The 23,656-nt window shown below is 34.3% G+C and overlaps 1 protein-coding gene across 1 annotated transcript in view; it reads left to right on the plus strand.

The window, feature by feature from the left end:
* HERC2 (HECT and RLD domain containing E3 ubiquitin protein ligase 2) overlaps positions 1-23,656 on the plus strand; it is a 243,202-nt gene that overhangs the window by 146,866 nt on the left and 72,680 nt on the right. Inside the window, exons 35-45 of the mRNA XM_044669288.1 lie at positions 793-984; positions 2,372-2,559; positions 4,745-4,937; positions 6,247-6,429; positions 9,060-9,244; positions 13,593-13,740; positions 13,822-14,018; positions 14,256-14,486; positions 15,288-15,426; positions 17,421-17,564; positions 19,752-19,894. Coding sequence (XP_044525223.1) covers positions 793-984; positions 2,372-2,559; positions 4,745-4,937; positions 6,247-6,429; positions 9,060-9,244; positions 13,593-13,740; positions 13,822-14,018; positions 14,256-14,486; positions 15,288-15,426; positions 17,421-17,564; positions 19,752-19,894 — 1,943 coding nt within the window. The remainder of the gene's footprint in view (positions 1-792; positions 985-2,371; positions 2,560-4,744; positions 4,938-6,246; positions 6,430-9,059; positions 9,245-13,592; positions 13,741-13,821; positions 14,019-14,255; positions 14,487-15,287; positions 15,427-17,420; positions 17,565-19,751; positions 19,895-23,656) is intronic.

Raw genomic sequence — 23,656 nt, forward strand, 5'->3', positions numbered from 1 at the left:
TTTAAAATCATTATCTGTGATGGTAGTTGTAGCCTTTTGAGGATCCTCTTTTCCTTTTCCTTCCTCTCTGTTTGGTATCTTTTTTTTATTTTATTTTTTTTCTCTGTTTGATATCTTAACAGGATGAAAAGAGAAGTTACAGTAATTAGCACAAATTATGCATAGAATTTATAGTTATAAGCTGGCATCAGATATTCTGAGTTAACATAATTTTTTTATTTGATATAATTTTGTTTATTTTGGGTACTGATAACTGTTAACCCAGTGTTGTGGGAGAAAGTGATTCCTAGTTTTCATATGTGTAACCTCATGAAATTGGATATGTGATTTAAGCCCCTTCAGATTTTAAAATACTGAGACACTTAGGTATTTGTATTTAATTTAATACTTTTAGAGCTAGCCTATCTCTCCAGTACTAGATTTCATGTTCCAAACACCTAATGCACACATCAAAAAAAAACCAGTAATATTTATAAATCAATTTTAGAGATAACTGTGGAAAATATAAGTAACTTTTGCTTGGAATATAAAACGGATAATCAGAATAGGAGTAATAGCTATAGCTAAGGTGAAGACAAGTGTAAAAGAAGAAAGACTGATAAATTTCTTAGAAAGAAATAAAGAATTTAGCTTTAGATTACCATGATATATAGGATAGTAAAATGTTGTTTGAGCAGTAGTTAGAAAATATTTTTTTTCTGTTTTTTTTCTTCTGGTTTTTAAACTGTATATTACTGTTATTTACATTTCATATATTTTAACCTACTTAAGAATATTCTGATTCTTAACCAGGTATCCAGCCTGTTCCTCTGCAAACCATTACTAATGAGAATCCAGCAGGACCAAGCCTTGGAACCATCCCACAAGCACGATTTCTCCTGGTCATGCTCAATATGCTTACCCTTCAGTATGGTGCAAACAACCTGAATCTTCTTTTGAACTCTGGCATGCTAGCATTGACTCAAACAACATTGCGATTAATAGGTAGGCAGCTGTTTGGAACTTTTAGTGGTGGCTTGTGAAATTTAAGGTTTTTACTTTGATAAAATTTTCACAAAGCATCTTAATGCATTTTATAGGCAAACTAATTTGCTATGATTTATTTATTTATAGATTTAATTATTTTGTACCTTTTCCAAAATCCAAATCTGCGTAATACAGAGAGATGAATATGCTTAATATGGATGATACCTTTGTTTGACTACTTTCCATTTCAATTTGTTTTCTCCCCTCAGATTAAAAAAAGTATAGAAATATTATCTCAGGTATTTTTTTCTTAAATATGGTCACTGATTTTCAAAGGTGTCATATGAAGGAGGGAAGACTATTTTTAGTCTTCAGTGAAAGCCAAAGAAGAGATGTTCTCATTTTGCATCACTTTAAATTTAGCTTTAGCTTTAAGGAAGAATTTTTGAATTAACCTTGAACATGAAGGAGTTTGTAATCTTCTTTGGTGATGGATAACAATACTTTATTAAAATATTTTGCTAAAAATGTTATTGTTAAAAAATTTTGTTAAAAATGATTTGTCTATAAATTTTGGATGCTTTGCCCTAAGTAGGAGGTACTAGAAAGTGTAAAATAAGTTTTATAATGTCAGGTAAAATTTACATAGGTAAATGTCTTTGAGTTAAAAAAATCTTTTTTATTTTTTAATAACCCATACCTTCTATGTTAGTATCAGTCCTAAGATAGAAGAGTACAGGGACTAGGCAGTTGGGGTTAAGTACTTGCTCATAGTTACATAGCAAGGAAGTGTCTAATGCCAGATTTGAACTCAGATCTTCTTCATTTCAGACTTGGCGCTCTATCTACTGTGCTACACAAGTGCCCCTAAAAATTTTAAGCTTTAATAATCTAAGTTTGCAATTTGTTAAATCATTAACAATTCATTTTTTTCCACTGGGCATTGATGCTTCTCAAGTAAATGTTATTTTTCATTTTTGCCCTGTAAATTGTTAATATTACCTGATTATTCTTTATTCTCCATTTTTTTCATTCAAACCCTTACTATGATCTTTAGAGCTTGAGAACTAGAACTCACTAATTTGTTCTTGACGTTAGTATGGAAAAGTTGTTGATAATTTGAATAGAACCATTTAATGTGGTTTCATTAAAGAACAATTTAGTTATGATGATAATTAGTCCGCAAAAATATTTATTTTTAACATGGGCTGATTAGAAATAAAAATTTTTAATTGCAGTAATTTTTACAATGGAAATATATTTAATGGATTTATAAACTCAGTATAATTACTTAAAATGAGAACTACTTTTACTTTAAGTACTTTTAAAATAAGTACTTTTATATTATTTTTAGCAGGTGGTTGCACAATATCATTTTAAGAGTTGATTGCCATTCTTTGATCAGGTCCCAGTTCTGACAATATTGAAGAAGACATGAATGCCTGTGCCCGGGGAGCTTCAGCCACTGTTTTGGAAGAATCAAGAAAAGAAACTACTCCAGTTCAGCTCCCTGTTTCAGGGCCAGAACTGGCAGCAATGATGAAGATTGGTACCAGGGTTATGAGGGGAGTTGACTGGAAATGGGGAGACCAGGTATTAAATCTGACTGGAATATCTCAATATCTACCTATGTAAGCATTAGTATGTGTCCATTTTAGGTGGTAATAAGAAAAAAAATCTCCTTTATCTGTCTACTTTATGGTATAAACAGCCCTGAATATAACTTCTCCAGCTACATGTAAAGTTGATAGAAGAGAAAGGAGTGGAAAGCATTTGTTTGTGGCTAAGGAGTAAGTAATATCAAAGGAAGGCAGGGACAAATGGATAATATCAGGGACACACTAAAGAGGAACTTAAAGCAGTATGGTTTGATTGTAGATTTCTGGAGAAAAGCAGCAGCAGCTCTTCCACTTCCCCACCACCAATCAGCCCACATTCACCCATACCTCTACCCTCATCTTCACACTTTAAAATATTAAAACATTCTCTTCACAACAATCCTGTGAAGTAGGTAATACATTATCTTTCTTTTATAGAGAAGGACTTTCTAAGAAATCCATAGTTACACAGTAATAATAAAATACAGGAGCCTGAATTCAAACCAGATCTCTAGACTCCAATGCTACCATTCTTTTTGCTTTGCCCTGCTGTTTCTCTAAAAATGTTTCAGTTAAAAATTGAGGTGGCTCTTTCTGTATAGGGGCATCATTGTCATAAATTAAGGAATAATTTACATATGTTAAATTTTAGCAAAGGAGTCTTGGATTCATTTTAGACCTGCAAACAGGGATATCAGGAAGTAATTTTTATGCTTCAAAAAAGATAGTTGTTGGTGAACAGCTGCCCCCTGATAAGAAAGCAGTGCTATAGAAAACTGAATAAATTGGAGGGCAGCTCTTAAGACAGCAGATGGAGCCTTAGTTTTAGAAGTGAGACTTTTTTTAGAAGGGACAGAGGGTAAGAAAGAAGATAAAGGTGTTATAAAACAGTGATTAACTTTAAGAAGGGCAGAGAAGGCAGGGCCAAAAGGAAGACTTTCCCCCTGTTATTACTTTTCCTACTCCCCACACCCATTCCTGTTTGGAACTCTTTGGAGCCTAGGTAGTCTATAATCATATAGATGCAGAAAACTCAGAATGTGATCTATGTTTAGATTCATGAAAAGTGCTTCTACCTAAAATTTTTCTTATATATGCTTTTTGGAAATTATATTTTGGACTTTGAGCTTGGATGGACTTAGGTTCAAGTCCTGCCTCTGGCTGTTATCTCTGTAACCTTGGGAAATCACTCAATTTCTAAGCCTGAATTTCCTAATCTGTTAAATGAGTTGGTTGGACTAGACTGCCTCTAAAGCCTTGTTCTTTGACCTTTTGAATTTATAGACAATTTTGAAGATTTTAAAAGAATATGAAAATATTATTAGACATGGAAAAATAAAATAATATTTTATGAAAATATTTCATTAATTTTATTTTACAGTTATATTTTATTAAAAAATATTATTCTTCCAGTGGCATATAGAGATTAAATATGCTAAATTTATTTTAAACCATCTTTATTACTAATCTAAAATCCTAGAACAGTGGTCCCAAACTTTTTTGGCCTATCGCCCCCTTTCCAGAAAAAATATTACTTAGAGCCCCCTGGAAATTAATTTAAAAAAAATTTTTATAGCAATTAATAGGAAAGATATATGTATTAATGTTTCTACCTTTTTTGTAAAATATAGTGAAGAAAGGTGTAAATTAGAAACATTGAACTTTGAAATTATGAAAGTATTTATTGAACTCGGAATAGAATGTAATACAAAAAAAAGTTAAAACCTTTGGCCATCACCACTCCCCTGGATCACTGCAACACCCACCAGGGGGCAGTGGCGCCCACTTTGGGAATCACTGCCCTAGAATAAACATGTTTAAAAGTTCTTATATTTAAAAATATGTTTGAACATTAATGCTTTCCTCTTTGGTATTCTCTTTATGACTTTTTAATATCTGTCCATTTACATCCTTATATATGTACTAAAGTATAGTTGTAGTCAGTGCTTTTTTTTCAGTCTGAAATTTTCAGTCTGAAAATTGAGATTTTTTTTTCTCTTCATTCTTCCATTTTCTTTTTCTTGTCACATTGCAGGAAGTCAAATTTCTGTGCTTTTAAGGAGAATGATGCTACATAAGAAGAATGAAAAAAGTGTATAGAGGCATTGAGATAGAATGGAAAAATATTAAGTGCTTATTATACAAAAATGATAATATTAATTTTCCTTTTACCTTTTCAGGATGGCCCTCCCCCTGGTTTAGGTCGTGTGATTGGTGAATTGGGAGAAGATGGATGGATTAGGGTTCAGTGGGATACAGGCAGTACCAATTCATACAGAATGGGCAAGGAAGGGAAATATGACCTCAAATTGGCTGAGCCTCCACCTGCAGCTCAGCCCACAACGGAGGACTCAGACACTGAGGATGATTCTGGTTAGTAAAAGAGAAGAGATAATATTAAAGATAATATAAGTAAAATATATTGTTTTACCTCCTTTCTCTAAACTTCATATATCTCCTTTTTGTAGCACTGGTTGTTTCCTTAGTAGATTGTTCTTTTAACTGATTCTTGTGTATGAGTTTTGATTTATCAGTCATAATGTAAGCTCTGCCTACTGAGAGATCCCATGTTTGCTTATGTACTCTACAGAAGCTGATAAACACTAGTTATTCAGTAAATACTAACATTTTAATTTTTTCAAAAAGAATCAAATGAATTTAAATGATATATAATTCCCTCAGATCAGCTTTGCCAAAGAAATTTTGTAGATTTATTAAGATAGCCTTTATTATTTTTTTAACTTTGCTGTTGAATAGTACTTGAATGCAAGATAGGTAAAAATTTAAAAACTTGAATTTAATTCTTCTTTTAATAAGACTAGTTGGGAATTTAAAAAATACATAAAAACAAAGTAGACTATATCCATTCCATTAGCAAACATTCTAGTGCCTACTGTTAAACTAAGAACAGGGGGTCTTAAACTGGGGTTCACAAGCTTTTTTATTTTTAATATTTTGATAGCTGTATTTCAATATAATTGGTTTCCTTTGTAACCCTCTGTATTTTGCTATAAGCATTTAAAAACGTTATTCTTAGAAGGAATCCATAGGCTTTATCACTTTGCCTCAAGGGTCCATGAGTCAAAAAAGGTTAAGAATGTCTTCTTTGGAACCACTTGTATTTGAGACCTGGAAATGTTTTTGTATAATTTATGCAAAATAGGTTTCATTTGCTGCCCAGGACCTTCTCTTTCCGTTATTCCCTTAGGATCTTGGGGGGGAAGCATAGCTAGCAAGGATCCAACCTTGTGGACTATTATCAGGGATTTTATTACTGGCAGATTTCTCTGTCTACCAGATTTAAAAAAAATGAAAAATAACTCCTTGTCATGGATAGATGCATACTACATTTCAGAATGAGATAGTTTGTTACATGCATTGAAACATTCCTTTTTCCCTGTAGGTGACAGTTAAAACTATTTAATAGATTTCATTTGACAGCACTCATTTTGTATTTGTTTTTTCTGTTCCTTCCTGTTTCCATTCTTGTCCAACCCCCTATCCCTGTTGAGCACTCTTCCTACTCCCAAAGATTCAATTTTTTGGATATTTTGTTTTTTTAAATGTTAAAATTGAAAAGTTTTTAGACTACTTGTGTTGGAATAATTAGTCATTGAGTTGTAGTTGTGCATGTATTTTAATCCTTGTTTCTTATATGTCTTTATTATGGTTTACATTTTAGAAAGTGAACAAATGGAAAGGAACCTCCACCCTACCTCCATGATGCTCACAAGTACTGTTAATCTACTACAAACTCTGTGTCTTTCTGCTGGAATTCATGCGGAAATTATGCAAAATGAAGCCACAAGGACTTTGTGTGGTCTCCTTCGAATGTTAGTGGAAAGTGGAACAATAGATAAAACATGTACGTCATAGATTATGTTAATGGCAAAATAGGTATATTCTTGGATGTTACTATTTTGCTTAATTTACCCCTTGGTCTTATATTTTCAATTTTAATATTCTGTGCTTCATCTTTTTAATATTTCATGAGAAAACTGATACTTTAAACCTCAGATGTTCTATACAGGCATCTATAAAGAAATACACTCTAAATTTTAACAAAGAGAAAACTTTTAAAATATATCTAAGAAAGGAGGGCAGCTGGGTAGCACAATGGATTGAGAGCCAGGCCCTAGAGATGGGAGGTCCTAGGTTCAAATCTGGCCTCAGACACTTCCCAGCTGTGTGACCCTGGGCAAGTCACTTAACCCCCATTGCCTAGCCCTTACCACTCTTCTGCCTTGGAACCAATACACAGTATTGATTCCAAGATGCAAGGTAAGGGTTTTAATTAAAAAAATACCTAAGAAAGAATCAGGGGTGAGACCTAAAAATCATTTACCGGCCTTTAATATCATTTAGTTTATTCACTTTATAGTCAGTATACAGTTATTCACTGCCTACTGTATGTCAGGCACTGTGCCAAGGCTACAAAGGCAAAGGACAGTCACTCCTCTCAAGTTGCATAAGTCTAATGAGAGAAGACATACAAGAGGAAATTGAGATGCAAGTGTGGGGGTGGGGAGGGCAAGGAAGTAGAAGTAGGAAGGCACTGGGCTTGAGGGTATTAAGGAGAAGCTCAAAGGAATGTATCTTTTGGGGAAAAGAGATGAATGACTTGGATGCCCTCCTTAAATGGAGGGTCTGGGAGGAATTTGCCACCCTCTAATTAGTAACTACAAGTAGGTTGTGGTTATTGTACTAGACATTGTAATATCTTGAATAGAAAAGATACTTTTTCTGGGGTGGAGGTAGGAAGTGGCAGGAATATGGTCTTGGAGGGGAGGTCTCTTTACAATCTTGGGATAAATGAAAACATAGACATGATAGCACAAAAGCTTGGTAAAATCACCTTTTTAGTTGGGAGAAGGTACATTAATTGGGATTTTAGCTTCTATAAGTCTAGTGAGGAAAAAGCTTTACCTTCAAAGGAGAAAAGAATGAAATATCTTGATAAAGATAGAAGGTTTCATATATAACCAAGATCAAATTACTTACTATCTCGGGGAGGAAAAGAAGGAGGAGAGAGAGAATTTGGAATTTAAATTGTTAGAAAATGAATGCCAGAAATGATTTTTACATGTAATTGGTTAAAAATAAAGTACTACTAAAGAGTTAAAAAAAGGGACAGTTTCAAAAAATTGAATTACTGAGTACGGCAATTTGAAACGGTTGCTGGGGAGATGAAAATTATTCTTGTGGATACTCTAGAAAAAAAAAAGTTGCAGGAGGTCAGCATTAAAGTGGGTAGAGTAGGTAAAAGTAGAACTGAGTAATTAAAAATATTTAGTTAATCTGATGAGCCTTGAAGCCCAAGATTTGGTTCCATTGCATGAATTGCCAATGAGATATTACAGGGTTTGGAATAAAACTCTGATGATCATTGTGTAATGATAGATATGAATTTAATAGAAGAAATAAGAACTTATTAAACATATTAATAGAACTTATTAAAAACTTAAAAACAATATAATTGAATTTAGATTCAGTTGAATCTAATTGAAGTTAGAATGTGGGTAAAGGTTTTAGCAAATAGAGCAAATGTAGGACGGAAGAAATGGTAAGTTTTATCAACTTAGTAAAACTTAGCAAGCTGCAGAGAGTTATTGTTGAAGATCATTGTCTTTATCACTTGGGGGATAGGTATAAAATGGTAGTGATATTAACAAAATTGTAGAAAATGGATAGAAAGAAAAAATTTTGAGTTCACTGGGTTCTTAGTTCTTTTCCTAATCTATCTCATATATACTTTGTTGTAGAATAGCCATTTGGTATCTTAAGCTTGGTTCTTCACTTTCATTGGAAAGGCATTTTTTTGTATGAAAACAAGATTGAATATGGATTAGAATCTAAGCTAAATTCAAAATGGAGCTCTTCTACCTTTGTAATTTTGGTTATGCCTCTTAACTCCTCTAGACTCTAGCTTTCTCCTCTTTAAAAAAAAATGTTTGGATAGATGTTTAGTCAAGCCCCTTCCAGCTCTAAATTCTGTGATTTTTTTATGATGTTCAAAGACATTGGGCTTGATGGCTGTTTCTTAGGAATTCTGTAAGGATTAACTTCAATTTTTATAAGTACATGCAAAATTTCTGTAATTCCAACTGTTTATAATGTTTCGGTTTTGATTGAAATAGTGTAATAAATAGGGTAAAGCTAGGGATGAAAGAGCAACATTCCATTTACATATTAATATACTGACATAATTGCAGACTATTTTCATTATTCATGAAATCAAGTGTAAAGAATTCAAATAGTTAAAAAACCATCTTTTTTCATTTATCGAATGAATTAAAATGTATTGTCAAACTGAGCATTCTGTAGTTAAGACCTTTCATTCAGAAAGTTTTCCCTTATTTTAGGTTATTTTAAATTTGTGAAGCTTTTATTATTTTTGCATGTTATTATCTTTGGATCTAAAAGAAAAAGCAAATAGTTCATTATTTTGTTTTGGGAAGCTGGGAGATAGAGTAGTGATATTATTTTCTCTTTCAGCTTCCTTACCAAATAAGTTGGTTTACAAAGAGCAGCACAGAAGTTGGTGTACACTTGGATTTATTCGAAGTATAGCACTTATGCCTCAAATGTGTAGCACTCTTAGCACATCTCAGTGGATCACATTACTGATGAAAATTGTGGAAGGACATGAATCGTTTACAGCAGCATCGCTTCAGAGACAGGTGATTGATTGAGAAATGTGTATGTTCTATACAGTTATGAAAGAAATTGTTTTTCAAATTTAATGAAAATAAACAATAAATGTTAAAAACTTTTTTTCAAAAGTAGATTTGCAAATCTACTTTTCTTAAATACATAAGTAGTTCTCTATGGTAATGAGGCAAAATCATGCAGAAATGGAAACTGCATAAAATAGATTTTTAGAAAATGTGAATTCTGCTAATTGACTGCTTGGTAAGTTAGCTAACTTCTTTTTCCTTCAGAGTCTCCTTGTCCAAAAAAATAATACTTCAATACTTCATATGGATTTTGTTAGAAGTACAAAATTTGTGATGCCTCTTTAGAAAAATATTTTAACAGACTTGTTCATCATTATTATTTAATCTGTTTTCCATTTTTTGCCATTGATGTTTATTACTGTAATTTTCTCATATATATATTTTTATATGTAGTCTTTTCAAACATATTCTCCCCTACAAATTTGTCAGTCTTATGAGGAAATATACTCTACTTCGTTTCTGTATCTTTAATTGTTTAGTAGATTTCTTTACACATAGCAAATGCAGAATAAGTACATTTTAATTGAGCATTTAATAATTTAAGCAAATGTATGTTAAATGCCCACCATGATGTTCAGACCACTCTGCGTGGTGCATACAAAGACAAAAATGAAGCAGTTCTTGCCCTTAAGAAACTTAACATTGAGTAGATAGATATAACAGGTACACAGAAAAATTTACAAAAAGGCAGTGGAAAGGAGAGAATTGGGGAATCAAAAAAGACTTAATTCACAAAAAAAGGATCACATAGACAAAAGGTGGCTAGATCATAGGGTACATGAGGGGGGGTAGTTAGATAAGAGAAGACTTGAAACCTAGTTTTTCAGTCCAAGCTGAAGAGTTTTTATTTTGTCAGAGAAATAATTAGAAGTTATTGAACAGGAAGTGATATGGCCTTATCTGTGTTTAGGAATATTAATTTCGTAGCTGGTAGAACACTGTTTTAGAAAGAATGAAACTAGATTTACAGATCATAAAGCTATTGTAATACAGCTAATTAAGCATTTATTAGCAAAACATCCCTGCCCTCTACAGAGCTTACATTCTAATGAGAAGACAACACATAAATCAGAATGTATAAGAAATAGAGAGTTGATAGAAGATAACAGATGGAATTTGTAGCTCCAAGGGAAAATGTCTTGAGTTGAGTCTTAAAGGAAAGGACTGATTTTAATGTTTTGGACACTGATTTTGAGGGCATAGTGATGACAGGTTGAGACCCTTTTGTATCAGTCAGTAGGATGACTGGTTTAGAGACTGTTGAAGGAACAGAATATGGGATGTTTGAGAAGGTAGGAAGGGTCCAGGTAGTGAAGAGCTTTAAATGCAAAATGAAGGACTTTATAGTTTATCTTGAAGGTTGGGAGGAGGGAAATTCTAGAATTCATTGAGCCAGGAGATATTATCAGATCCATGTTTTAGGAAAATCAGTTTGGCAGCTAAGTGGAGAATGACTTTGGAGTTGGGGAAGATGACTGCAGGGAGATCAGTTAGAAGCTATTTCTTTAGTCTGAACATGAGGTGATGAAGTTCTGGAACTAAGGTGGTTTCTGTGGGAGAGAATATTTTGTATGATAAAGATGTTATAGTGAAAGAAATTTTGGCAACTGCCTGGTATTTAGTCTAGTGAAAAGAGAAGTTTAGTCACGTAGAAATTGGTGAGTGGAAGGATGGTGGTTCCCTTGGCAGTAAAAGGGAAATTTCAGGAAAGCATAGGGTTTGGGGAGAAAGATAGTGAGTTTTAGTTAAAAGTGGCTAACTTTTAACTAATTTAAGGGCCTGAATTAAGGGCATTAGTTATGTGAATGAACTGATTTGAGAGATATGGAAGTAGAATTGATAAGACTTGTTAACTGATTGGATATTTGGGAGAATAGAGAAGGTATAGTGAGAGGATTTAAGAGTGTGAACTTCAAAGACTGGATGAACAGCATACATTCCAGAAAACAGCAAATTTTGGAGTAGGTAGATTTTGGGATGAAGATAATATGAGTTCCATTTTGGGCATAATGATTTTGAATTTCTTATGGAATGTCTAGATAGAGATGTCCAGCAGTCAGATGGTACTACATGAATTCAGTTTAGGTGAAATATTAGAAATGGATATATAGATTTCGGAATTATCTTCATAAAGAAGATTCTTGAACATTTAGAGTCTGAATGAGATTAAAAGACAACAGGAGAAGAAGGCTTAGGATAGAATGTTGGCAGCCTAACCTTGGTTTATGGTTGAGAGGTGAATGATCCCACAAGAGAGACTGAGAAGAAACAGACTATTAGGAGGAAGACCAGGAGGGGGCAATGCCATGGAAGCCAAGGAAAGACAGGATGGGTGTCCAACAATAAGAGAGGCTACAGAATAAGAAAAAACCATTAGATTAAGCAGTGAAGAAATCATAGGAAATCTTGGAAAATAATTTTTTTTTTCAGGAAAATGTAAAGTCAGATTGTAAGGGGTCAAGTGGGAAATGAGAGAATGTAAACAAGTATAGGTGAATAGTACTTGGAGCATGAAAGAGAAAAAAGAGGATAAAATCTTGATATATTGACACTCAAATGAAAGGTTGTTTTTATTTTTAAGATTTGGGGAGAGAGTCTGGGTATGTTTGTAGATGCCAAAGAAGAGAAGACTAGAGAAGAAATTATAGGAGAGAAAGAGGAAGAATGAAAGAATAAATTCATGAATGGAAATAATTGTGGATTAGATTCCTGGAGGAGTCTTAAAGGCCCCGGTGGGAGCTTGACCTTGACAAAGAGAGGCTTACTTCTGCAAAGTATGAGAGACAATGTGGAAGGATTTTGTGTTGTTGACTAAGGGAGAAGAACAGAAGATGAGTGATCTCAATTTTTCTCAGTAAAGTAGTTGACAAGGTTCTTTCTCTTCTTTAAGAAAGAAATTGAAAAGGATAGCGTGGTAGATTTCTGAGGAGAGCAGAAAAAGTTTGGAGATTGTGATAGAGATTCGTTCAGGTTAGAGTAAAGATTTCCATAAAACAGAGAGGACTTTGTTGAGGTTAGAAAACAAATTTTATAGAGAGCAAAATCAGCAGAGTTGTTTGACTTCCTCTGTGACTGTTCAGCAGCACTTAAGAATAGTAAAAGCAATGGAGGATTCTTTGTGTGGGGTGAATATTCACAATAGATTTTGCAAGGTACAAGCAGCATAGAAAAGGGGTAAATGATTCAGAGGTAGAAGATAATTTATATAGAACATATTTAAGTAGAACTGGGTGACTAAGGGATCAGGATTTTTGAAGGGAAGAAAATGAAATGAAGCAGGGGTGAGGTTTGGGGTAAAAGAGATATAAAGGGAGTTTCTAGTGAGGATAACAATGGATTTAGAAGCAGTGAAGCAAGGGGAAAAAGGGATGCAGTCGGTTATTTAAGAGTTGGACTTGGGGTAGAGTGGCAGACTGTGAACCAGTTCCTGAACTACTTGAAGAAGGGAGATTTATAGGTAAGCTGCTTGATGGCTGTAAGAGGGATAAGGACTGATGGATCGAGTAAACCTTAAAGCATAAGAAATTGCTTAGTGATAGATGGTCTTGAAGTGACAATGAAGAAAAGAAATATGCCTTCATCTTTTCCTAGACAAATGTCCAAGGAGGCATAAATATCCAGGCTTCAAGAGGGGAGCCAGGATATAGTGGCTTCTGGAAATAACAGATTTCTTTAGGCTAGACCAGTGGTTACCAAACTTTTTTGGCCTATTGCCCCCTTTCCAGAAAAAATATTACTTAGCCCCCTGGAAATTAATTTTTAAAAATTTTAATAGCAATTAATAGGAAAGATAAATGCACCTGTGGCCATCACCGCTCCCCTGGATCACTGCAGCACCCACCAGGGGGTAGTAGTGCCCACTTTGGGAATCACTGGGCTAGAATATAGATGACCAGATCTACGATGGAGAGTTTAATAGCAACAGGGGGTCATAAAATCATAGAGCTAGAGGTGGAAAGGACCTTATAACCAGTCATCTAGTGCAATCTTCATTTTACACAAGGAAACCGAGGAACATAGAAGGCATACCTTGTTTAGCATTCCAGAACTACAGTGCAGCTGGAGGGTAAGTCTAAGATATCAACTTTGGAGTAATAGGGCTGAGGTAGAGAAGGATGAAAATATGTTGAAAGATAACAGGAGGAAGGGATTGTTACCTTGAACTTCAGTTGAATCACAGACTTATGTTGAGAAGGAGGAGATGAGAGTTCTTTAATCATAGGAAAAGAAAAAATGATGAGGTATAATACATTGACTAGAAAATGATTGATCATGATTATGTTTTCATTAGATTTTAGCAGTGCATTTATTGCAAGCAGTACTTCCATCCTGGGACAAAACAGAAAGATCAAGGGATATGAAATTTCTCGTGGAAAAGCTTTTTGGCTTCTTGGGCAGCCTACTTAGTACATGCTCTTCAGATATACCACTACTCAGAGGTAAAATAGCTTTTGACACTATTTGACTAGTGAGATGAGTTATAGATTTGCTTCTAAACTTTAACCTATTTTTTATTTTAGAATCTACTCTGAGGAGGAGAAAGGCCAGACCCCAGGCTTCTTTGACTGCCACCCATAGTAGTACTTTGGCAGAGGAGATAGTCGCCCTGCTAAGGACTCTACATTCACTGAGCCAGTGGAATGGACTCATAAACAAGTACATCAACTCTCAGCTAAACTCCATCACCCACATCTTTGCAGGAAAACAGTCGGAAGGGGTAGTTTCCACGTTTTAAAATAAGCTCATTTTTTTCTTTCTAGATACTTTTAATTTAAAAAAATTAATTTTAAAATATATAATTGACTCAAAGGCATTTTAATTTAATTGGATTAATTTATACTTTAGAAAGCAATTGCTTTTTATTAAAACAGCTTTATTGTTGATTGTTTTTCTAAAACACAGATAAGAATGTTGATTTTCTACTTACAGTTTATTTGTATGTGTTTTGTGTTAGGCTGTGTTAGAAGATTACTTTCCTGATTCTGAGAACCCTGAAGTTGGTGGCCTAATGGCAGTGCTAGCTGTAATTGGTGGAATAGACAGTCGCCTGAGGCTGGGTGGCCAAGTGGTACATGATGAATTTGGAGAAGGCACAGTAACACGCATCACTCCTAAAGGCAAAATCACTGTCCAATTCTGTGATATGCGAACATGTAGAGTTTGCCCACTAAGTCAACTAAAACCGGTAGGTGAACTTTTGTAGATTTTCACTGTTGTAAATGGGGAAATTATAGCACAAAATTGTAGTCTAGTGGTAGGATTTAGAATATAGAATCTCAGACTTGGAAGGAACCTCAAGAAACATCTGGTCCAACCCTCTCCAAGATACTTGACAAGTGCTCTTCTTGTTTTTGGTTAAAGACTTCTAGTGAAGAGATGTTTTAATGCCTCAAATCTGTTTCAGCTCTAGTTCTAGAAAGGTTTTCTTTAGTTTAAATCTATGTCTGCCTGTAATTTCCACTCATTCTTCTTAGTAGCCTTGGGGCCAAACGGAACTGGTCTAATTCCACTTCTAACTGACAGCCCTCCTATGCCTCTGCTAATTTTTTTCTTTTCTTAAACATCTCCAGATCCTTACGTGGTGGTAATCTTGAGACTCTTATCATCTTTATTATCTTCTTGGGTTCATTTTCTCCTTACAATTTTGAAATATGACAACTAGAACTAAAGGCAGTGCTCCAGATAGTGATGTGACCAGGGCAGACTACAACAGACCTATCACCTTTCTGTTTCTGTAGAGTATACTTATGTTAAGGCAGCTTGAAATCTTATATTAACTTTTTTGGTGTTTTTACATCATTCTGTTTACTCATATTTAGTTTGTAGTATACTTTAAACTTCCATTTGGCATTACATTTATGATCCTAAATAAGGTTAAAGGGGCCACAAATAGAATACTGTGTGAATGAAGCTTTGTGAGTAATGATTATAATTCTGTTTTCGTTTTACTTTTCACAATTTTGAAGAATATTTTTTTTATTTTCAGCTCCCAGTTGTGGCATTTAATGTGAACAATTTGCCATTCACTGAACCCATGCTCTCTGTCTGGGCTCAGTTGGTAAACTTGGCAGGAAGTAAATTAGAAAAACACAGAATTAAGAAATCGTCTAATCAGGGCCCCACAGGTTGGTATATTTTCTCTTTAATTCAAGAGTTTAAATCAAAATGCTGATTGAATAGCATTAGTTGCAAATATTCTGCTAGTTCAAGGAAAGGGGTGGTGTGCAGAGGGGAGTAATTTAGAGGCAAAAATGAACAATGTTGGGGGAAAAAACAAATTAGATCTTTTCATTGTGACTAGTAACCATTACTGATTAGTTATTATGCTCATAAGATTTGTGATTTGTGTAATGAATTTTTATGAATTAGACTATGCCACTAAACAGTGCCATTAAGGCTAACAGTTACATATAGTTTTAGTGCAAAGTAGGAAAGGGGAAACCATTTTGTTCACTTTGTAGCTAAAACTTATTCAAGCTTTAAAAGGCTTATTCTTCTCTGTATCTCTTTCCCCACCCTCTCAAAAAAGGTATTGGATGGAAATCCCCAAACAAATGAATTTTTAATTATGGCACACAATTGTTCTATATTTAGACTTTTGGATCAAAATTAGCAAATAACTCTGAATCCTAAATTAGAAACAAGCCCTGAAATGAAAGGAAGAGGTAAAATAAGCCAAGCATATTTTAACATCCATAGATAACTATGTATAGTATTAAATGAATTGCAGAATGAGATAAACCTTCATCATGGCATAATAGACAGGAAATTTATTGGACTTGGGGTCAGGAAGACTTGAGTTTAGATCTCACCTCAGACACTTATTAGTTGTGTGACTCTGTGCAAGTCACTTAACTTTTGTTTGCCTTACTTTCCTTTCTTTAAAATAAATGGCTAGACTTAACAGCCCTTTCAGCTCTAAATTGATGATCTTATGATTAGATCTATTCTGTATGGGATTTTTCCATTATTGATTGTAATTGAAATTAGATCTCATAAAGATGGACTTAAAATAAAATCTAGAATGATCAGATGAGCATAATTAGATGAATTAAAGGAGTGAAATACTTCCAAATGTGAGTAGGCAATTAACAGGGATCTTAAGTTCATTTTATCTTTTTTTTTTTTGAAAAATGTATTTTTTTATTTATTTAGTGGTAAAGTAATTCAAAGTGCTTGCCTTACTTTAAACTTTTTTTTACCCACTTATTTTTATACCAAATTGGAAAATATTCTTTTTAGTCATTTATTTTGGCTAGGTCTAGAAACAGAGCTTTTCTGTAAAAAATAATCAAATTAATACTTTATTCTGTGAATAATTCTTATTTGTCTTAAAATGAATACAGCTGACTTAGAGAATCATCTTTCTGCTGTAGCAAGTACAAAGAGAAAAAATTGTGCTTTGGCAGGGATTGTGTATGCATGCAAAGTATCCTAAAACAGAAACTTGCACATCAATGTGGGAGAAGCTGTGAAATCATAATACCGAATCATGATTGTCTATTTGCCTATAAACTTAATCTCTTTTTAGTGTCTTCATTTCTAGATCACATTTTCTCCTGAAGATTTAGGGCTCCAGAAATGCATGAATCTAGTGGCAAAATGCAAAGCTTCTCTACATAGTGATTGGAGTTAGGTAGCACTGTATTCTGATTTGTCAACTCAACAGTGATGCCAGCAGGTGTTTCTTTAGGCTTTTTGTGGTGCTTCTAGGATCATCAATTTAGATCTGGTAGGGTCCTCAAATTCTTTTTGTTCAACCTCCTTATTTTATACATGAAGAAACTGTCCAGGGAGGTTAATTAACTAGTCCAAGGTAGCACAGATAGGGAGAGCCTAAGGCCAAGGCAGAATCTGACCCTGTGACTTGGGGCTATAGAGCCATGTACTTTCCTCCTACCTGGTGGTTAGTTTTCATAACTTATTGAAGTGTTAGGCTTTTGACTGATTAGGTCTTTGTATTATACATTTCCAGCAGATTTTTACCAGTATTATAAATGGAGAGGTCAAATTAACTCTGTCTATGAAAGGTCACTGGGAGGCCCTAAAATATGTTCAATAACTTATGAAATTTTGATATAGTATATAGTACTTATATAATGGCTCTTGTTTTTTATAGGACAAGTAGATTTGGATTTGCTAAGATGCCAACAATTGAAATTATACATATTGAAAGCAGGTCGAGCATTACTTTCCCATCAAGATAAATTGAGGCAGATCTTGTCTCAACCAGCTATACAAGAGAATGGAGTCATCTCTACAGGCATCTTATTTTCAGGTCTTTTTAGAAAAATTAACATATGTATATATGTCTGTCTGCATTTTGCCGGTTTTTTTTAATTCGTGAAAATTTGCTAGAGCAATATTTTTAATAAAATTACAATGACAGCTTTGGAACTAAAATGAGGGCAGGCAATCAGTGATCGTTTGTATGTGTGCAATGTGCAGGTTGTTTTGTGATAAATGCTTATAATAGTATAAATCATCTAAGGTGCTTTTCTTGTTAGAGTACTGAGAAATATTTCTTCTTAAGTAAAAAATGACATACATATTTAAAATTTTTTTCAGGCATTATTATTTATTGGGAAACTTATTTTTGTGACATTGTGCCGGGTAATATAGGGGAAACAAAGATGTAAGTCAATCTTCAAGGAATTTTTGATCTAGTAGAATTAAGTAAGTAAAGGTTTACTTTAGCAGGGCCATTAGAGATCGTTTGGACCAACTCTTGTAAGTTACAGATAATATAAAGACATTTAAATGACTCTTTCACAGCAGTGAATGATAGAGCTGAGATTTGAGTCCAGTTCTTCAAATATCCAGTGATTACTATATTACCTATCTCCATAATACAAGGAATAAAGAAAAGAATTACCACTAGAAAGGTGTGAATAATAGCCTAAATGTATATAGCACTTATAATTTTGAAAAATGCTTTACAATTATTTTCATTTGAGATACAGAGTGCAATGAAATTTCATCTGAGGGGGAAGTAATTTCTGACTGATGGAGATCATAGAAGTTTTCATGGAACAAGTGACTGTTGAATTGGCCCCATGAGGATAGGTATCATTTCAACAGGAAGTAGAGGGAGGATATTTAGGTAGAAGTAGAAAGGAATGGAATCAGGAAAGTATGTGACAAATTTAAGAAGTAAGAAGTAGTTAAATTGGTGATAGCTAGTAAAAGTGTGAAGAAATATTGGTGATGAGACTGGGCCTTAAGATCATAAACAACTTTGAAGGTCAAGCTAAGAAATTATTTGATAATCAGAGGTTTTGTTTGGGAGTCATATGATTAGACTCTGTTAGGAATATTATTCTGATAGGTTTGCATATAAGTGAATTGGCATGGAAAGAGAATGTATGTTGGGAAACACGTTTGGAAGTATTAAAATGGTCTAGAAAGCCACAAGAGCTTGAAGTTGTGGGCCTACCAGGATAAATAAAAATTAGTTTTTGTATTCCCAGTGCACAGAACCTCGCACATTGTAGATACCTAATAAATGATCATTGACTTAATTCAACAGACTTAAGACATTCTGTAGAGGGAGACAACATGTATAACACATATGCAAAGAAGTATTTACAGAATAAAAGTATAGAAGATAATCTTTTGGACACTAGGAAGAGCCTTTAGAAGGTTCCAATTGAATTGAACTTTGAAGTAAGCAAGGGTTCTAAGAGGTGGGGGTGGGTATGAGAAAGATTGAGAATATAAAATTGGCAAAATTTGGCTACTTCCAAAATTGGAGCAATTAGTGTGAGAAAAAGGATGACTTAAGGTTTTCTGCTCAGGAGTGCATTCATTTTGAATGCTTATGGCATAAAAGTGGAAATAAAAGGACCTCAGAAGCCATGTAGTTCAACCCCTCCTTTATAGATATATGAAGAAACTAAGGCCCAGGGTGTGTCTTGGTTAAGTTAACAGGTAATTAGCATTAGAAGCAAAATGTAAATATAAGTTCTTGGATTCTCTTTTCATGGGCTTGGATTGGAGCAATATGATGCTGGCTTCAAGATTTTACATTTGAAACCCTTTCTAGGGGGAGATGTTCAGCAGGCCTTCAGAAATAAGACTGGAATTTAGTGATGAGATAACTAAGGATTAAGATTTAGGAGGTGTCCTGCCTGTCTCCCACCCTCCATGGAAATGATAGTTGGAGTCCTGGAAATTGAAAAGAAAGGACAGTGAGGAAAGAATATTGAGAATGTTTGCATTTTGGAAAAAGGAATTGGGGAATAGGAATTGATAACATCAGTAAATGAAAAGATTTCTTTCTAGTAGTATATGTCACTGTACATTTATCCTTATTTTTTATATTTTTTAGTTGCACATGCTTCTCAAGGAATAGACTGGTGGGAAGTCAGCTCAATGACAAAGTTTATATACTCTGATTTATTTGAATGTATGTTTTCTGTTAATATCCATGATATGCTTTGAAATTCAGATGATGGTGCAGCAGCATCCCCTGATATTGGAGATATGTCTCCTGAAGGACCTCAACCTCCAATGATCCTCTTACAGCAATTGTTGACATCTGCCACACAGCCATCTCCTGTAAAGGCAATATTTGACAAGCAGGAACTTGAGGTATAAATATGCAACCTGATTAATTTTTATTAGAGTATATTTTATAAAAAGCTTTTTTTTTTTTTTTTGGTAGAGTATATTTTTTCAAGTATGTATTCTAAAGTCATACCGTTTTTCAGGATACGTGGAAATTTTTATTGTAGTTTGGAAAAATGAGAGATTTGATAGCATTTTTATTTACTCCTTTAAAAAACTGAATTTTATTTTACCATTAAAAATTTAGACAGTAATATTATGATAAGGCAGTTCAAATGAAAAAGGAAAAAAAGCACCACATCACCTTGGTTCATGTTTTTTAAACATTTTAATGGTTTCTGTTATATTTTGATTATTCTATTTGGGTAGGTATCTATAAATTTTCCCCTTTTTTGATGGATTTGGGCCAGGGAATTTTTGTGTAATTTTTAAAGGTACTTTATTAGCTTATCAACTAAATACTTTTCAAAGTGAAGTCACCAAGCATTTATTAACTGTCTGCAACCATGTGCCAGGCACTGTGCTAAGTAGAGGGGTTCAAGGAAAGGCAAAAAACAGTCCCTGCTCTCACAGAGCTCACAATCTTAATTGTATACAAATAAGATAATCAGTAAAGGGAAGGCATTAGTATTATGAGGGCTTCTTGTAGAAGGTGGTATTTTAGCTTTGATCTCAGGAATTAGAAGGAAGGACTGAATTCCAAATGGTGGAAATACATGGAGTTAGAGATGGATTGTCTTGTATGAAGAACAACAAGGAAACCAAAATTTTGGGATCACAGAATATGTTGGTAGAGTATGATGTAAGTAGACTGGGAAGGCATGAAGGGGCCAGCCAGGTCTTGAAAGTATTGAAAAGCTAAACAGAGGATTTTATATTTGAATGTGATGCTGCAATTTGTTGAATTAGAGATATAACATAGTAGACCTGCACTTTGGGAGGAACAATTTGATAGGACTGAAGTGAGGAGAGATTTTAGGCAGGGAGACCAACCTGGACACTATTTCAGTAGTCCATATATGATGTGATGAGAACCTACACCAGAGTGGTGGCAATGTCAGAAAAAAGAAGAGGCATATGTGAAAAATGTTGTGAAGCTACAATGAATAGGTTTTGGCCATAGATTGAATATGAGGGGTTAGAGAGGAATTGAGGATGTCAGGTTGTGAGCCTGGTTAGGTGGGAAAATGGTGGGTACTCTCTGTGGTAATAGGAAAATCAGAAAGAGAAGAGGATTTTTTTGGGGAAAAGATAATTCAGTTTTAGATATGTTGAGTTTTAGGATGTCTACAGGTTATCCAGTTCAAGTTGTCTGATAGGCAGTTGGCAATGTGAGTCTGGAGGTCTGAAAAGAAGATAAATGTATATAAATAGATTCATGATATATCAGCATAGAATGACAGTTGAATCCATGGGAATTGATGATATCATCAAGTGAAATAATATGGAGGGAGAAGAAAAGAGAGTGCAAGATAGAGCCCTGTGGGACACTCACTGTTTGACATGTCTTTGATGAAGATCTATCAAAGGAAACTGAGGATCGATTACATATTTATTTAAGGGGAGAACTGTGGGAGAGCAGGGTCAAAACAAACATGGAAAGATGAGAGTATTAAGAAGAGGCACCAAGAAAGATAAGAATTGAGAGGGGTTGGATTGAGCAAATTAAGAGATTGTTGATAACTTTGAAGAGAAATACCTAAAGAATTTTACTTTTGAAAAAAAAAACTTGAAATATTGTAGTAATTATATAATTTTGTTGTGATTGCTGCAAGTAATTTTCATAATATTTTTAGGAAAGCTCAAAGTTTTTTTTTGTATGCTATTTAAACTTAAAACATTCATCTTCCATAACCATATGTAGTTTTTAAAGAAAGGTTTTTTATTCTGTTGATGCTAGGAAGTGCTTTTTATTTGACTTTCCACCTACTGCAGGCATAGAGAATTCCTGACAGCATTTCATGCAATACTTTTCTCTGCCATCTAGAAAGTTGTCTTTCTAGACAACTGAGTTGATTGTCTAGGTTCACATAATCATTATGGGTTAGAGACAGGCCTTTGTACCCAGTTCTCCCTAACTCCAAGACTGGCCTTGTATTCACTATAACATGTTACTTAACTCATGCAACAGTTTTCATGTGTTCTTTTTGTTTTTGAAATTGGAGAATATCTGGTTACTTTTCTCTATGTATATTAAGGTGGTTATTGAGCCTTTTAACTTTCTTCTCATGAGTGAATGATAATCTGAGTTCTTATGACATCACAATTAGTCTTTTTTATAATTACTTTATTGGTATTTGATATCTCTTTTAGTTCCCTATATCTATGTTTAATTGCAGAACCAGTTCAGCCACATTCTAGTCTTTCAGATTTAATTGGAGAATTGCTCATAGCTCTTAGATTTTATCTGATTTACTTGGCTTCAGTTTTGTATTTTAAAAGTACATTCATGAAACAAACAGATGAGTTCCTACCATGTTTAAGGTTCTTTTATGGGTACTATTAACAGTGTAACATTATTTGGTAAACTAACATATTGTCAGTTGTTTTTGAGGACTTGCACCCAAAGCCATTATGTAGAGATTTTGAGCCTGGAAAATATTTTCTTTTTGTACTATTTAAAAATATTTTTAATTATATTTTACCTAGCTGTGTGACCCTTGGCAAAGTCACTTAATTCCCATTATCACTCCTCTGCCTTGGAATCCATACACAGTATTGTTTCTAAGAGAGAAGGTAAAAGTTTTTTTTTTTAAAGAATTTTTATTAAATAAAATTTATAACTTCCTAAGAAATAAATTGGTTAGGACTGCAACTATTGCCATTCAAATGTAAGTAAATAATGATTAAATATTTATTGGTCTGCTTCTTATCATGGTACTAAATGATTTGAAATACTCTGAAGTACAAATATATTCACTCAGAGAGAAACACACACAGACAGACAGATACATAGAGACAGGGAGAGGGAGGAAGGGTAGGAGCTTATTTGGATCTTTTATTAATTGTGAAATTTTATTTAGAAGATTATATGCAAATTTAGACAGGTGAGACAGTATATAGAACACTTGAGCTGGAGTCAGGAGAGTCTGAATTCAAATCTGGCCTCAGACAGTTCCTAGCTGTTGTAATGCAGGTTGCAGCAAAAGCTCTTGCTTTTCCAAACCAACTGTAGCAGCCCTGACAGTTGGAAAGGAATAGAATGTTGAACCAGCGAGAGTGCTGGGCTTACGGGAAAACCGTTAGAGCTGATCTATAAATATCCCTGTAGTACCAACTGAAGGGCCTTTTGCTTCTGGGCATTTTGGGGCTTTGCCTGATTTCCCTTGACCTCTCCATTGACATCCTGCTATTCCCTGGATTTCCACATTGGGCCCTGGGAGGAAGGGTGATTTGGTGGGTGGACATCATGGGAAATAGCTTTTGTAGGCAGACAGGACAACCTAAATCAAGCCATCCCCTTATCTGGTGATCTGATAAATCCTTTTACCTCAGAGCAGTGAAACTATCCCTGAATGAGGGAGCTGGCCTCCCTCAGTCTGACTCCCTCTTCTGTGATCGTTTCCCCAGTATCAGCTTCTCCCTAGCAGCAGTTATAAAACCCTAATCCCTTTTCCCCTCAGCTTACCCCTGCCATTAATAAACCCCTTTGGTATTTACACAAAGTTTCTGGTGAATCATTGTATCCACTAGTAGGGCAAAGGCTGAAGAAGGAAAGGAATAAACTTTCTCTATTTCTTGAGGGCAAACCTAGGCATCCATCTTGGGTAGGAAATGGCCAGCCGC

The sequence above is a fragment of the Gracilinanus agilis genome, chromosome 3, assembly GCF_016433145.1.
Source record: "Gracilinanus agilis isolate LMUSP501 chromosome 3, AgileGrace, whole genome shotgun sequence".
In the NCBI taxonomy this organism is placed as follows: domain Eukaryota; kingdom Metazoa; phylum Chordata; class Mammalia; order Didelphimorphia; family Didelphidae; genus Gracilinanus; species Gracilinanus agilis.